Below are 16,115 nucleotides of genomic sequence, written 5' to 3'. Positions count from 1 at the left end.
GCACGTTTTCTTTGGAGTAAGCAATAGGTACTGTTTTCCAGTAACTGTAACTATTCTTTAAAGTTTACGCCTGCACTGATATATGCACGCACGCGTGTGTGTATGTTCAATAACAAAATTTAACGGTATTCAAGACCGTGCAGGGAAACGATTTCCAGGTTATGGCTGCAGTTTGAAACACAGTGACTTAGGAGATCAGTTCCACCGTACTCAGTGGGGTTTACACAATCAGGATTTTGTCCGCAGGACTGGACACCATTTTCTGATCCTAAACACATGGGGCCATAACCCAGTGGGCAGGTGAAGCTCGATCCCAAGGATTGTTTACTCGGGAGTAAGTGCCACTGAGAGAAATGCTGCTCTCCCCCCCCCCCCACGTATAATGGGACTGTAGCCTGAAGCCAGTTTAAGTTCCACGGAAATAATTGGGCCGCTCCTAACTCTAAATTGAAGCCATAGGGTGCGGATAAGTCTACAATTTTATATACACTTACCTGGGCGTAATTACAAGTAAATAAGGATCAACACTTACTTTGGAGTAGCTTCGTTTGCATAAGATCAGTCTGAGCGCCTGACTGTTAGTCACTTGGGACTGAATTTCTAAGTACCTGCATTTAATCAGGGGGTATTGTTACTTGAGATACAGTCCTCTGAAATGTGCGTGAATTATTGCGAAGCATAAATTGTTTGGGATCCCGAGTAACCGGGGAAAAGTGCAAACCTTCAGACAAGCAAACCCAAGGTCCCCGTGGGGGAAAGTTGGGTGGGTGGTTGAAAATAGTGCAGAAATCGGAAGACTTGAAGCAAAAGACATTCCACCTGGAATCAGAGTGCCCTTGTCAGGAACTGGAAAAAAGAACTACCCGGACAAACTATAGGAGAGAGGGTTCGTTTTCGAGTCAGAGAAACAGGATTTGCGACCAAAGAGACCTTTTAGAAAACGAGAGCTCTGAATTCCTGCAACAAACTCATTGCAAGGGAGAGGGCTGCTTTCGAAACGCAACTATTCCTTTTAACAGAAGAACAACTTTTTCCTCCGCACAGAATTTATTGGCTTCAAAACTAGGCATACACACACGTTTTGCATTCTTCCTAACCGAAACCAATTCGGTTTCTTTTTCACTCTGAATAGCACAGTCCTACACGTTTGTCTGCTTAGAAGAAAACCTCGCTGGATTCAACCACTAGATAAAGGAGTTTAAGGCTGCAGCCTTAACGTCGATATTACCAGCAGAAAAGAAATACTGAAATAAATAAATAAATATATATATATATATATATATATATATATAAAGTTTCCCCTTGAACCTTTGGAGGTGGCTTTGAGCCAGTTAATACAAACTTATCCCCACCAGCCCCCCCCCCCTGCCAGAGTCCTTTGCCTTCGGTTTTTACACCCGCGTGCACAACACACCCTTCACATCAACCGGATTGAATTACAGCTGCCGAGTGGGTCAAACTTAAGAGGACGTCTAACATATGTATTCGTTTCTTATTTATTCTGAAATGGGGAAGGGAGCCTTCTTCTTTTTAAGGATATAATTGTACCAGGACATAATCACTGCTTGCTATTAAGTAATTCAATGAAAACCCTGTTGTTGTTGTTGTTGTGTCTAGGGGTGTGTGTGTAATTGTGACTGATCTGAGTTCTCCTTTCCTTTTCCTTTTATTCCGGTTTCCCTTTCTTAATTCTTCCCTGTTCTTCCCAACACTTTTTTAATTTCCAGAGGAAGCCTAGAATTGTACTTTAGCACACAATCTGAACACACACATAAAAGAAGGGGAGAGAATCTGACCCGCCTGGTAGGTCGTTCCGGACAGAATCAGGATTAAAGGAAGGTGGGGGCTGCAGGAAAGAGGGATAAACTGGGAAGCACAAAAGAAAGCAATCTCGCAGACAAGGAGAGACACCCCCACCACCCCTCAGTTATTACATTTGAACCAAAGGAGCTTGGAGTCCCAAGACAAGGCGCGGTGGAGATGCTAAGTGTTAAGATGACGCTTTCAGGATCCGCACTTATGGTATCACGCTCCATTCACACAAATGGGATTTGCCTCTCGGTGGCGCGGGATGGCATCCACCGAGTTGCCCAAAAAGAGACTGGATTTTACAGCAAACACGCGCAAGAGGAGCGCCGCCTCCTCCCCAGACCCTGGACGACCGGGAAGGAAGCCCCATTGAATTCAAAGGGACTGACTTCCGAGGAAGACAATTACTTGGGAACCCGCTTCCCTCAAATTAGGTGCTCCAGCTAGTTCCAGCACTGGGGAAATCGTCTCCGGGATCTAAATGCTGAAACAACCCCTTCCAAACGAGTGATGAGGTGGAAGAGCGGTCAGAGACGGCTCCCCCCCCCCACTCAGCGCGCCCCGCCATCCTGTCCAAAGCACGTTATTTGGGAAGCAAGCCCCACTGATCTCTCCCGGGGAATTGACTTCTATTCCTCTTAGCCTGTTCAAAATGAGGGTGCAAAATGCCCTTTGGTGAAAGGGATTGGGGCGGAGCGGGTAAATAAATGCAGAGCCCCAAGGAAGGAGAAAGCGTGTCGAAGAAAAGACAAGCAGGCTGCGAGCAGAGGCGTTGTACCCGCTACGACCTCTCTCCTCTCCTCTCTCTCTCTCTCCCCCTCCCTCCCTCCCTCCCTTCTCCTCCCCTCCCGGGCTCCTTAGCAAAGATGGGGATCGAACTCTATCCCCGAGTTCTTAAGCCATCGGGTCACGGAAGTGAGATGCTGGGGGGGGGGGGGAATGGATCCTTAAAAAGAAAGAAAACATAACCCTGAACAAGCAAAAAAAGCAGCAGCTTTTCCAGTGGGACCTGAACGTATGAATTAAAACAAAAAGAAAAACACAACCATCCCCCCAAACAAACCGCCACTTACAGGATCCGGAAAGGATTTTCAAGGTCAGCATGGCTTGCTGTCTTTGGCCCGGGTGAAGAGGCGGAAGAGCGGACGGCTCGGCTGCTGGGATCTTTCCTCCGATCACTCTTTCTCTTTTCACCTCCTCCTCCTTCCTTTCTGTCTATCTCTTTCTCTCTCTCTCTCTCTCTCTCTCGCTCGCTCTCCGGCTCCAGCGGCTCTCAGGCTCAGCAGTTTGCTTGCAAAAAAAAAAAAGGAAAAGGAAAAAAAGCGCCTCTCTCCCCCCCCCCCCTCTCTCTCTCTTTTTCTTTTCCGGGGGCTCTGTGTTCGCCAATTCCATTGACAGTTTTCAGCCAGCAGCTGCAGTCATTAAAAGGCATTTACACCCTGGCCTCCTCCGTACAAAGATAGCGCGCCAACAATTATCTGCTTGTACGTTTAAGGACAGGAGAATGTGTCCCTAACAGGCTTAGGCGAGGGGAGATGGAGAGCTCCAGTCGCCCTGCTTCGGGCAAAGCCTATCCTCGCTGTCCGCCCCCCCCTCCCACCCGATACCCGGTAACAATGCCCAAAGTTTGTCGGTGCGCTTGTGTGCGCGCTCGGGTGTTTGGGGAGGATAACCTCAGCAGGGGCCACAAAGGCACCGGTATCCAGAAACGAGGTTGGGGTCGGCATTGGGGAGATGGCTGACGCTGCGTTAGAAACAGAAGTCCGGGGCTGTCTGCAGAAAGTCGCCTTGGGGACGGCCGAGCTAAGAATCAACACGTCTTAGTCAGAAGAAGACGACGACCCGGGCTTGTTTCCACCTGCTGAGATGTCCTTTCATATTTTGCCCCTTATCCATCTTAGTCCCTTGTATGGGAAAAGGAAGCCCCCACTGCTTGTGGGACGCATCAGCCAGGGAGGGCAGAAGCTTGTTCCATCCGATTCGTGAAGACTCAAGAGAAAGATATGGGCATTTATTCTTTTCAGGATGTTTCTGCGCTAGGAGAGAATCGGAGCTCAGCTGAGAAGTGTAATAAACCCCGTCTTTTTTCCATAGTTTGTCGATTAAGCGCCTGAAGGGGCTGGGTGAAAGTTAGCGGGAGAGAGAAATACAACTTCTGTGTGGGTCCCCCATCTCTATCCCCGCAACCCCAAACGCCTTAAGTCGAAGTCAAACCCATCCGTGAACCCCACGTTTAAAGTGTATGGAGACCTTTTGCTCGAGAGAGGCAGGATTCGAAGGGCGGCCCAGGCCCAGGCCCGATTACTCCGAAGGAAGGCCCGTGGATCTCAACGGGGCTTAACTCCGGAGCAGACACGTGTAGGATCCAGCTGTTACGAAGCTGTCCCGCTGAAAGACACGGACGGGCACGAAAGGTTCTTGGGAGCAGGCAACGTCTGGGTTGGAAGAAAGTACAGTTTGGAGACTAGTGGTAGTTTTTCTCCCCAACTGCTTTCTTCCTAATCGTGTAAGACGAACAGAGCGAAGAAAGAAGTCTTGCCCCGCTTTTCCATTTCCCGAATCATTAACCTCATTTCTCCCCCTTGTCTATAATCCTTTACCTATAAGAGAATGCTTGTAATGATGAGGTGCTCTGTATAACCCTACTCCCTCCCTCTTTTTTTGCTGAACACGATGGTGGGCAATTCCTGGCTTTCATAAAACCGACCGCGTAGGGCTGAAATTTGAGCTGGGGCAAGGGACTGAGGATGGCGAGGGAAGGATTCCTCAGCTCCCACCCCAGCCCACCCCTCCCGGCAAATACGTTAACAGAAGTGTTTAAGTACATCACTAAAAATTAAGAGGGTGACTTGTTTTCATTAGGAATATGAACCAACGTAGCACACCCCCGTTGACAGTTTGCTAGAGAAGTGATGAATACATAATCCAGCCAGGATCTTCCAGTCCAATAGCTATTCCAACTGGACCTATTCATCTGCCACTTGGCATTTATTTCATGGGGGCTGCGCAGTGAAAAGATCCCGACCAGTTTGGGAGTCCGGTTAAAGACTCTCTCTCTCTCACTCTCTCATTGCAGCATTGCGAATTATGATGATGATTATCCCCCCGAATAAGCCAAGTCACGCGATGTTTCCCCATTTTAATTGTACATCTGCCCCCACCTCTTCCCTCTCCGCTCCCATTGATGTCTGCAAGGAGTTTGGGCTCCATGTCTCACCCCCCCCTAGCCCTCCCCTCGTACTACTAGATCTGCATCGGAATGCAGAGCAAAGTTTCTCCCCCCCCCCGGGTTTTTTTAAAAAAGTTTTGAATTCCTCAATCATTCTCCCCCCCCCCCCCCCCTTCTTCTTCTAGAAAGACGGCTTAGGATAATTATTTCAGCTTTATTGAGGGCAGATTAGGAAAAGTCTGGATGCTGCGTTTCAATACGCGTTCTACATGCCTTGACAATGTCCGCATTGTTTTGCTACTGTGTGTGAACCCATTCAAAATATACACTTTTTAACACCAACCAAAGTCCTGTCTAAATATACACAGTAAGGCTGGAAAGACATCCATGACCCGTACAAATCTCTGTAAATCACACTTCCATAGCCGCAGCTACCAAACAAAAGGAGTTACCAGCTCAAGATGCCGATTAAAATCGCCTTAAAAGGAACGCACCTAAAGGATAAATGGAGGCAGGCGGCTGGACGGAAAAGGCCGGCTTAGCTTTAGGGCCAGAGATAAGCATGCAGCGATTTGTTTTCACCTATAGATATAGGTGTAAATATGGGGTTTCCACCAGACTCCGCCCTCCCCGAATATTTTGATTACTCTTCGACCTTTAAAAAAGAAAGAAAGAATTGAGACGGGTGAGAAACCTACGAAGAGATGCAACCAATCCTTAGGATATTATATCAGGGCAATATCCCCGGTGGGTTTACGAAACTCGCTTGGGCAGGGCGAAAGGTCTGCGGGAAGAAAATCCGTGAGCAGCGTCCAGGGGCGCGCGGGGGAGGGAATGAGGACCAGTTTGGGGGAAGTTCTGGGCTTCAATCCGAGCCCACCCACCCGGCCCCTGAAAAAGAATTCACCAGAGCCTAATTATGTCTGCCACAATCCTCAAACAAACAAACAAATAAACAAAGAAAGGAGGCTTGATCGGAGCCTCCTGTGGCCCCGCGCGTCAAGACTGCGGAGGGTGGCCTGTGGTGGCCACATTCGGAAGCCAGAGCTCCACTGGCTGCGTTGGGCGTTTGCTCCCGGGTGAAGGGCGCGTGGGAGCTCGCAGCCGGATTTGGAACTCAGTCCCGTCGGCCTCAGTTTCCCGCGGTTCCTTCTTGGGACTCTCCCAGCACCAGATCCCGGCGATCCAAGGGAGAAAACGAGTTTGGCAAAGTTTTGTCTTGTGATGCCAGCCTCTCAGAAACTCAGAGCGGGGTGGGGTGGAGGGCAGGGGAGAGAGAGGGAGAAGGAGAGAGGAAATACATAGGAAGCTCACCCTCTCCTCCTTCTCCCTCCACCCCACCCTCCCCGCGCCTCCCCTGCATTTAGATGCTGCTCCTGGCAGGGTCAGCGGCCTGAGGATGGGCCTAATGATCTCATCTAGCTTTTCTTCCCCAGCGCTATTAGTGCTCAGATAGGCAGAATGAAGCGCAACTACGTGCAAATCATGTGTAAATGGTCTCCGTTCGGAGCCCGTTCTCTCGAAGACCGAGCTGAGGGCGGGCTGGTTGGCCCAGGTCTCTTCGTTTTCTCTACTTTCTCCCCGCTTTCCTCTCGCTTCCTTTAGCTCGAAGGGGGGTTCTCCTGAAAGGCGGCGGTCATATTCCGCGTGTAATTGCTGATCCCATTCAAACGAGGCGCTGCGCACTGCCTTGCGCATCCGCCTCCCACCAAAGAATTTATTTAAAAACCATTTTTATTTAGGGAATGGAATGGTGGGGAGTGTTGTAAGGGGGGGGGGCGAGAGACGCAGCGAGAGAAGTGGAAGTGCTAAGATTAGGAGTTGCAAAGATTAACACACATACACAAGCTTTCCTCCGATGGCCCTCCCCCCCCCGCCCCTTCTCCCGGCTGGCTGGCTGGCTTCTTCCTTCCCAACTCCCCTCCCCTTCGCCTTTGGGCGCCGTGGTAAGAGCCCTTTTTCTTACGTAGTCCCCCATGATTGGCAGGCCTGACAGTGATTGGCAGGGCGCTGCCATGGCGACGCCACAACGACACCCGGCGGGCCAATAGAAAAGCGAAACAAAATGCTTCGGCGCTGCACTCACGGTGGATTTAGGAGAGATATTATGAGGCTGTTGTCATTAGGGCGATCGCGGCCGAATCACTGAATCGCTTTGCGCCTCGGCGGCGGCGGCGGCGGCAGCGGCGCCCGGGTCGGGAGGTGTGTGTGTGTGGAGAGAGCCCGCAGCAGCGCGCGGATGCCTGCCTGCCCGCCCGCCTGGGCACGCGTGTGCGTGTGAGTGAGTGAGCGAGCGAGCCGGTGCCTGCCTGCCCGTGTGCGAGTGTGCGTGAAAGGTGGTGGGAGTGAGTGAGGGTGTTTGTATGAGAGAGAGGGGGGAGTGCGCGCGCGCGGCTGAGTGCGTGTGTGCGTTTGGATGAGGGTCTCTATGTGGCTGCGCGTGCGGGTGCGGGTGTGGATGCGCGTGGGGTGCGTGATCCCCCTGTCCCTCCCCTCTTCCTCTTCTTCTTTCTCTGCGCCTTCTCCGTCTTCCTGTCTTCCTTTCTTTTCGCTTTGATCCAGCTCCTCTCTCTCTCTTTCTCTCTCTTTTCCTTTCTCTCTCTCTCTCTCTCTTTCTCTCTCTCGTTTTCCGACCCCCCTTCCCCGTCCGCCAGGCTGGGTCCCATGGTGTTCAGGTCCCCTCTAGAGCTCTATCCCACCCACTTCTTCCTGCCAAACTTCCCCAGCGACCCGCACCACCACCACCGCTCGCTCCTTCTGGCCAGCGGTGGCAGCAGCTCCGGACCTGGAGGAGGAGGAGGAGGCAGCGGCGGTGGCAGCGGCGGCAGCGGCAGTGCCGCCACCGGTTGTAGCGGAGGATCCGCCGGTGGCGGCGGCGGAGGAGGAGGCGCCTCTCGAGGAGCCCCGGAAGAACTGTCCATGTTCCAGCTGCCCACACTCAACTTCTCCCCGGAGCAAGTGGCCAGCGTCTGCGAGACGCTGGAGGAGACGGGCGACATCGAGAGGCTGGGCCGCTTCTTGTGGTCGCTGCCGGTAGCGCCGGGGGCATGCGAGGCGATCAACAAGCACGAATCCATCCTGCGCGCCCGGGCGGTGGTGGCCTTCCACACGGGCAACTTTCGAGACCTTTACCACATCCTGGAGAACCACAAGTTCACCAAGGAGTCGCACGGCAAGCTGCAGGCTATGTGGCTGGAAGCGCACTACCAGGAAGCCGAGAAGCTCCGCGGGAGACCTTTGGGCCCCGTCGACAAGTACCGCGTGCGCAAGAAGTTCCCCTTGCCCAGGACCATCTGGGACGGCGAGCAGAAGACGCACTGCTTCAAGGAGAGGACTCGCAGCCTCCTGAGGGAGTGGTACCTCCAGGACCCCTATCCCAACCCCAGCAAGAAAAGGGAACTGGCGCAGGCCACCGGCCTCACCCCCACGCAAGTGGGCAACTGGTTCAAGAACCGCAGGCAGAGAGACCGGGCGGCCGCCGCCAAGAACAGGTCAGTGCCAGCCGGCTGAAGCTGGGCGTGTGTGTGTGTGGGGGGGGGGGGTGAGGCTTGAAGGTGGGGGTAGGCAGCGGGAGTGCGGGGATCACACAGCCAGGACACAAACCCATGTCCATCCCACGCGGGGCCAGCCTTGCCTAGATCGGACGCCTCGCCTCCTGCAAGTCTCCCAAGAGTGAGAGCGCCTTGCAAGGGCGGCTACCCTTGACCCTTTGAAAAATCGCCTTTGGGTTCAGTTCTGCGTGTGTGTGCGTGTGATATGGGGGACCTTAAATCTTGTCCTAGAGGGCTCGCTGGCTTCAACAGCAGGGATAAGGAAGTCAGTGGGCTCTGTTAAAAAGCAAAACGAGGCCCTTAGAGGGTTCCCTCCCCACCTGGGAGCTATCAAGGGGACTATGCTCCTCACACAGCCAAAGACAGGGCTCGCTTCCCCTTCCCGAATGGGCTGCTCAACAGAAGCAACTCGATTCCGCCACCCGTTCAAAGTTTCACATTCTTTCCAAACTCCATCCCTCTCCTTCACAGTTCTAAATAGGACAGCCCGTCTCTCAGTAAAATGCTTTGCAGTTTTCTGAACGCAGAATGTATGTCTCTGTGTGTGTGTATGCGTGCGCGTGTGTGCCTACTCTAACTAGGGATCCAAAAACCACAAAATAAAGGGACTTTATCTGCAGCCGAGTCCCCACACCCAGTGGAACCAAGTGAGAAGAATGGGTGTAAACCCTCTTAGCTCTGGATGGAGCTCTTAATTTAATTAAAAATTTCATTCTCCTTTTCGCACGTCCTCTTTCTTTTTGTTCATAGATTGCCTATTATTTTTACCGCCATGATTGTTATTGCTACATCAACAATAACAACAGGGACAACTCCTCGCAGCGAAATGCAGAAGGGGTGCGGATTAGATGTATTTTTTTTTTTTATTTGTGCCGTGAAAGCTGTATTTGGCAACTTAACTTTTCTCCCCTCCGCCCAAGCTATAAACAGTTTAAACAAACATAATAATGCGAAGCGTTCTTCCACAGAGAGAAAAGAAGGCAGCTGTTCCTCTATTGTTCTTATTAATTATATAAAAAACCAAAACAAATTCATTTACCGAAAGGAAGACAGGCGAGAGGGTGGGGGTGCGGAAATAAAAATAAAATGAAGGGAAAGCATTTTTTTAAGCTATCCGCCCTCTCCTATCTCTGTTTCCGGATGTCATTAGTTTGAGTTATGCATGTTTATGAGTATGTAAATAAATATGCAGGGGTTTGTGTGAGCAGGCGTGATTTTATTGTGTCGGTGTGCCACGCAGAATCTTTTTGCCATTCCTTATTGCTCAACGTGGCTTTAAGAATGTTGGGGTTTAAATAATAGCTTTGAAAATAAATAAGATCACAAATAATTTTAAGGGTCCCATGAAACAATGCAGAAAATATAAACAAAGGGTGGCACTTTACCTCTTCCAATTGGACTTTCCCAGTTTATATAGCAATGTATATTTTGGTAAAGTTTAATCTGAAATGTAGAGCAGGGGGTTGAGGGGGAAGCAAGAAAGCATAAAAATAAAATAAAAAACCACCTTTCAGCTTCATCAATGGAGGGAGAATAGATCCACTCATAACAGAGAAGCCGGAAAGTTGCTAAAGGTTTGGGTTGACTCACCGAGTTGTCAGTAGGTGACTAGGAACTGTAAGGCAGCGGTGGAGGGGGGGGGGAAATAAGTAAATAGTATGGAAATAAAAAGTGCAGAAACGCAATTTAAATATGTAATATATTTAAAATCACTTCACTGCGGAGGTGAAAAGGGGGATTGAAATCTTACAGGATCCAGTTGCCCGAAGGCTGTCTTTCAAAACATTTTACAAAGGATTTCAGGGCTCGGCACAATGTTTGTTTTGTTTATTTGTTGGCTGTTTTCTTTTGCCTCTGATCCTACACTTTTTTTAAAAAAATGCACTGGCCTTTGGGGGTGTGCAATCAACTTCTCAGTGTACTCAGCGCCCCCCACCCCCAGCTCTCTTGATCTGAACGGCTCAAGAGTTCATAACCGTCCAGCGCCTTGTGTGTTAGTATTCAGAATATTCTGCTGCGGTTGCAGATTGTTTTTTCGCTGGGCTTGGTTTCCCCAGCCACCCACCCTATAGAAATCCACTTAGTTGTTGACTGTTATAAAGAGCAGCGGCCGAGATTCCTTTGTCTCTTGGCGGTCTGTATGTTTCCAAAGGCAGTCTGAGAATTCGGCCGTCGGCCCCAACAAAAGCAATAAATAAATAAAACTATAAATGCATTGCTGGAAAATACACGTGTGTGTGTGTGTGTGTGTGTGTGTGTGTGTGTGTGTAAGAGAGAGAAGACTGAGCAGGCAGATGACTTGGGAAATGCTGCTCTCCGGACACCCTCTCCCCACAAAACAGTGTCCTCACTTGGTTTGGGTGCTTGTTTATTTTATGGTTTTTTTTTTTAAGTGTTGCAAGTGAGTATGTATGTTTGTATATAGGTACGCATTTATTTAAGTGATTCACGGGGGCTATCTGGGAAGGCGCCACCCTTTGCTTCTACAGACCACCGTTTGTGACTGTCCACGTTTGTTGTTAGGGCTGGACTGTCACTCAATGGGGGCGGCGGCGGCGGCAAATGCGCTAGAGGTTAGATCGAGGCCCACAGATGGCCGCTCCTCGCAAGTGAAACCGGCCACAGGGATAGAGATAGTGTGAGTAAGGGGAGCGTTAGCTTGAAACGGACTAATATTTTGCAAACCAACACTATAGCGGCCCGTTTGTGCGTTTATGTGCCTGCCTTGGCGTCTCTCTCTCTGTGTGCATTTCTGGATGTGCCAATTGCTTTCCTACGCAAACCCTCTGTCTTCTCCACCCCGCTCTTTTTAAAAATATAATTACAGCGTTTCTTTTACTCTGTGCTTTGAAGCGACCTTTTCTCTCCGAAGTCCCTTTGCTTGCTTTTAACTCTCTCTCTCTCCCCCAACAACCCCCCCACCCCCTCTCCTTTGATTTGAAACACTTTTTGCGGAGGGAGAGGGCCATTGCAGGCAGGAAGCTGGCTTGCAGCGCCGCGCTGGGCAGCAAAGAGAAGGCGGCAGCGGGCCCCGTGGCTGGCCTGAGATCAGGCCGAAAGAAAAGAGAGAGAGAGGGAAGGAAGGATTCTCGATGAAGCAGGCTAAGCGGTTGTTTGAGGGAAGGGTTTGCTGGAGAAAAAGGGAAGGTGTCTCCGGATAGATCCGGATTGTTGCGCCCTCTTGTCAAGCGCCTTTGGGATCCGGGTCCCCTCCCTAGCCATGCGCTTTTACGCGCCTGGATTGCTGCGTTCGAGGGCCGCGTTTTCGGGGAGTCTCGCCTCTTTCCCTTTCTGTGTGGCTTTCCTTTCTGAGCAAGGATCTGTGTGCTCTTCCTTTGTCTCCCCACCAACCCCCAACCCCCAACCCCGCGTCCTGCAGGCTCCAGCACCAGGCGATCGGACAGAGCGGCATGCGGTCCTTGTCAGAACCGGGCTGCCCTACCCACAGCTCGGCGGAGTCTCCGTCCACGGCGGCCAGCCCCACCACAAGCGTCTCCAGCCTGACGGAACGAGCCGAGACGGGCACGTCCATCCTCTCGGTAACCTCCAGCGACTCAGAATGTGATGTATGATAACGGAACAAAAAACAAAACAGAATACAAAAAAAAAATAACAAATAAAAAAAGGAGAAAAAACAAACAAACCCTTAAAGGAGGAAATAAATAGATAATGATAATGATGATGATAAACCAATCAGGAAAAAAGGCAAAAATAACCCCCCCCTTTCTCCACCAACCCACCTACCTACCCCGAGCGAGCGAGAGCAGCCGCCCCCCTCTCCGAACTGCCCCGGCCTCCGAGGAAAGAAAGCAACAACGAGCCGCTTTCAGAACACTCGTAGGCAGAGCAGCGAAACAACGAGAGAGAAAATTACAAAAAGACCTTTAAAAGAGTTGTTGTTGTTGTTTTAAAAAAAAAGGACTTAAAAACCCAAACCTTTACCAAGCAAATGATTGAAATAAGAAACAAACCATCCACTTAGGCAAAAAAAAAATAAAAAAATAAAAACATAAAGGAGCAAACCACAACTTGGACAGTTGCTGATTCTGGAGGGGGGGGGAAATAATGCTAATGCTCATACTTTGCTATTATAAATATTATTATGGCGAAAGGAAGAAAGAAAGGTGACATTTGTATTCTTTGTAGGACGAAAGCACGTTCCAGCTCTACTTTTCTTTTCCTCGTTTTGATTTTATTGTTCGCGCTTTCCCATGGACAGCATCTCACCCATTTTGCATGACGATGATTCAATTTGTATCTGGGGAAAAGGGAGGGGGGGATATGCTATTCTCTATAATAAATGAACAAAAAGGAAAAAAAAGACTGGGGTGTGGGACGGGAGGAAAACTCCGATCAAATTTGTACAAAGAGAGAGAGAGAGATGCTTTTTAAAAAGAAAAACGTTTAAAGGAACTCTTTGAAGAGGGAAATAACAAATGTTTATCGCCTTTTTTGTTGGGTTTTTATCAATCTTTGTCTCTCTGGATCTGTAATCCCAACCCCCCCCCCTCAAAGTCCAAGCGATGGTCTAATCTAGATGCATCCCCCCCTCTCCTGCTCCGCCTCCTCCTTTTCTTCCCCCTCCGTCGTTGTTTTTATTTTATTTTTATTTTTTAAGAATTTTTATTCTTTTGTTCAACAGACAATCATTTTCTTCGTAAGCACCTTTTTTTCTTCACGTCTGTCACTGCCTGTGTGGGTACTGGTTATAAATGTGGAAAAAGAATAGTTATGACTGTAACAGATTTTTATTTTTATTTCAAAATTTTATATGAATTATGTATATCTTAATGATGCGGTCATTCCCCCCAGTTTGTAATATATGTGTAGAAAATTGCTTGTATATTATATTTGCTCTTCTCTTTGACTTTTCTTCTCTCTGTCTCTTTGCCTTCTTTCTTTCTTTCTTTCTTTCTTTCTTTCTTTCTTTCTTTCTTTCTTTCCCTTTCTTCTTCTCTCTCTTTTCCCCCTCCTCCGTCTTCTTCTTCTTCTTCCTCCTCCTCCTCCTCTTTTTTTTTTTTTAAAGAAAAACATTTTCCCTGACTTGAGTTCCTTGCACAAACTTAGTTGTCAAGAGGTGATGGACTAGGTTTTCAAAAGGGATCTCAACGGTAGACGAAACGAGGCTTAGAGTGCCACTGTCCTCCTCTTATGCAAAAGCATTTTTGAGTATTTAAATAGCAGCTTTGGGGGTCTCTTCTAAAACTCCACGTAGGACACTTATACCACTGTTTCCCTTACTGCGTGTTTATCTATATGTACAAACTTTCTTAAAAAAAAAAAATCAAATACAGTATTCCATTTTTCTTATCTATTCAGTGACGTTGGTGTTTTTCCTCTGCTGCACGTAGAAACAGCCGCAAAGAAATGCTGCTTCGTTTTTTAAAAATCTCTTCTCGTGTTGATTCAGTGATTCCACCCCTTTATGCAAGCTAGCAAGCCCGTTATGCCGAAGCACTCGGAGTTAAGCCAATTTTTGCTCCCTTAACTTCTCAAAAAAAAAAAGAAAAGAAAAAAGAGCTTTCTCTGAAGCAAGTCACGTTAAGTCCGGTAGGACTTCTCTGAGCTGCAAAGGTTAAGCCCCTGAGCCTAGCTTGGTCGACCGTATAGTATGCCTGTGGTTTGCACAGGGCTAAGAACGCTGCCCGAACCTGTAACCTCATGCAAATTTACTTGGAAATAAATTCCATTGACTTCCATGGTAATTTATTCCAAAGGAGTGTATGTTTAAGGATCGGGATGCAAGCCTGCAAGGCTACTTGTTATACAGTGCAACCCTAATCATGTCTACTTAGAAGTAAGTCCTATGGCATACAATGGGGCTTACTAGCTGGTCAGTGGTGTTAGGCTTGCAGCCCGCTAGAACCCCATCGCAATTCGTGAGGCTTTCTTCTTAGTCAATATTCTTGAGGTGCTGGGTGCGAAATTGCTCAGAGTGGGCATGTACGTTTGTACCCAGACAATCGGGTGCCTGCACCACTGTAGATGGGTGAGTTGAAGCGAGGGGTTACGTGGTGTTTTCTCTCCTGTGTGGCATGTTCCTCTCTGATGAAGGACCTGTGAGAAAACGTTGGGACGCCCCACGTTCCGGACAAAAATATAACCTGAGGTTTGCAGGGTCTGAAGTGCGTGCGTAAACGTAGGCATATGTGCGTGCGTATAATTCCTAGCCCGCGCTCCCTTCTAACTCTAGGCTGCTCGGATACTCTTCCTCACTGTGTGACACCAAATCAATTTTCCTGCAAGTAAGTGGCATCGACCTAACTGGCGGTCCTTACTTCGGAAGAAGCACGGGTCGAGAGGTTCTGCTTAGGCGCTTGGGCTGGAAAGTGGGCACTGACCTCGAATCATCGGCAGAACTTCTCTCTTGAATTCTGCACCATTAGGAAATGGCTTTCCAAGACGGTTTCTCCATCGTGTTTATTTCCTTCTCCCTCCCCGCCTCCCAAATCAGTTTGACAACTTTTTAATTTGTTTTGCTTAAGTAAACTCCAGAGTGCAGTTTAGGACACTTTAGGGTGTTTGGATATTTTGGGGTGTGGGGTGATGGTGGGAGTTTGGGGGGGATGAGGGGTGTCTATAGCTTTAAATGCAAACATGACAACCAAGCAGCCGTCCGAAGCCACCTCACAAACCCCTTCTTCCCTAATCAGTTGTCGGCTCCTCCCCTCGAGTCCTAAGTAGATGGTTAATGTGTTGAAAAGAGCCTTTCTCTGCCCTCGCGAACAGGGGTCCCGCGTCACCTTTGGCGCATTCAAAAGTTTTCGCTTGGCCCCGGGGCAGGTTAGTCAGGCGTGAATTAAGAAGAGGTGAATTCTAAACTTGTTTTTACTTGAAAATACAATTTTGAAACTTTGATTGGGATTAAGGAGCAACGTGCCTGGAATTTTTCTTGACCATTTCCAATCTCGTTTGGGATTTCCGAATTACATTGCTCCCGTGGCTTGTTGTGAAGGGACGTAGGGGGTGGGGAAGCGAGTGCGTGTGCGTGTAAATGGGACTTTTTCATTTGGGGAATTTTCTTCTTCTTGCTAAGCAGAATGCGGAGCGTTTGTGCGTGTTTGATCGTGGGATGTAAACCGCATTCCTAGTGAAACCCCGACCCTTGCCACCTTGCACGCCAAATTAAGGCTTGCAAGCCTATGCCCGCTTGCTTGGGAGTAAGCCCCGATGGACTTACTTTTAAGAAAGGGGTCGTGGGATCAGGCTTGGCACTTGATCCACCCGTCGTGAAAGCCCCACTAATTTCCAGCAGAAGAGGTCGAGGCACGTGCTTCCTTCTTTCTTTGACGGGACTTGGTCTGGATCGTGACCCTGTTTTATGTGGGCCTTAGGTAAACGTGGTTTTTAAATAGGACTATCCAAGACAGAGAGAAAGGGGAGAGAGAAACCTACTTACTTTGATTGACTTTGACTTATCCGTTTGTTAGGAATATCATGATTTCGAGCTTAACCGAGGTAGGAAAGGTATCTAAAAGACAGAAAAGCTGGTATGTTGCAGAAATAGTAAAGCAATTCAGGAAACTTACTGGAATATTGAGAGAGGGGGAGGAACCAGGCGAGAGGCAAAATAACTCTGGTCCTTG

The 16,115-nt window shown here is 49.0% G+C and overlaps 1 protein-coding gene and 1 long non-coding RNA gene across 2 annotated transcripts in view; one reads left to right on the top strand and one right to left on the bottom strand.

Moving 5' to 3' along the window:
- The window catches only part of LOC307212058, a 36,848-nt gene extending 33,797 nt beyond the window's left edge, over positions 1-3,051 (bottom strand). The window contains exon 1 of the long non-coding RNA XR_013836782.1: positions 2,883-3,051. This is a non-coding gene — a long non-coding RNA (uncharacterized lncRNA). The remainder of the gene's footprint in view (positions 1-2,882) is intronic.
- Positions 3,052-7,075: 4,024 nt separating this feature from the next.
- Positions 7,076-13,547, top strand: SIX3 (SIX homeobox 3). Its single transcript, XM_079971402.1, has 2 exons — positions 7,076-8,469; positions 11,909-13,547. The coding sequence occupies exons 1-2, from the start codon at positions 7,643-7,645 to the stop codon at positions 12,099-12,101; spliced, it is 1,020 nt and encodes a 339-aa protein (XP_079827528.1). The 5' UTR covers positions 7,076-7,642; the 3' UTR covers positions 12,102-13,547.
- Positions 13,548-16,115: the final 2,568 nt, after the last annotated feature.

The sequence above is a fragment of the Podarcis cretensis genome (genome assembly GCF_951804945.1).
Source record: "Podarcis cretensis genome assembly, chromosome: 3".
NCBI lineage: Eukaryota > Metazoa > Chordata > Lepidosauria > Squamata > Lacertidae > Podarcis > Podarcis cretensis.
Note: the sequence above shows the minus strand (reverse complement) of the source record. Positions and strands in the feature narration are given on the sequence as shown.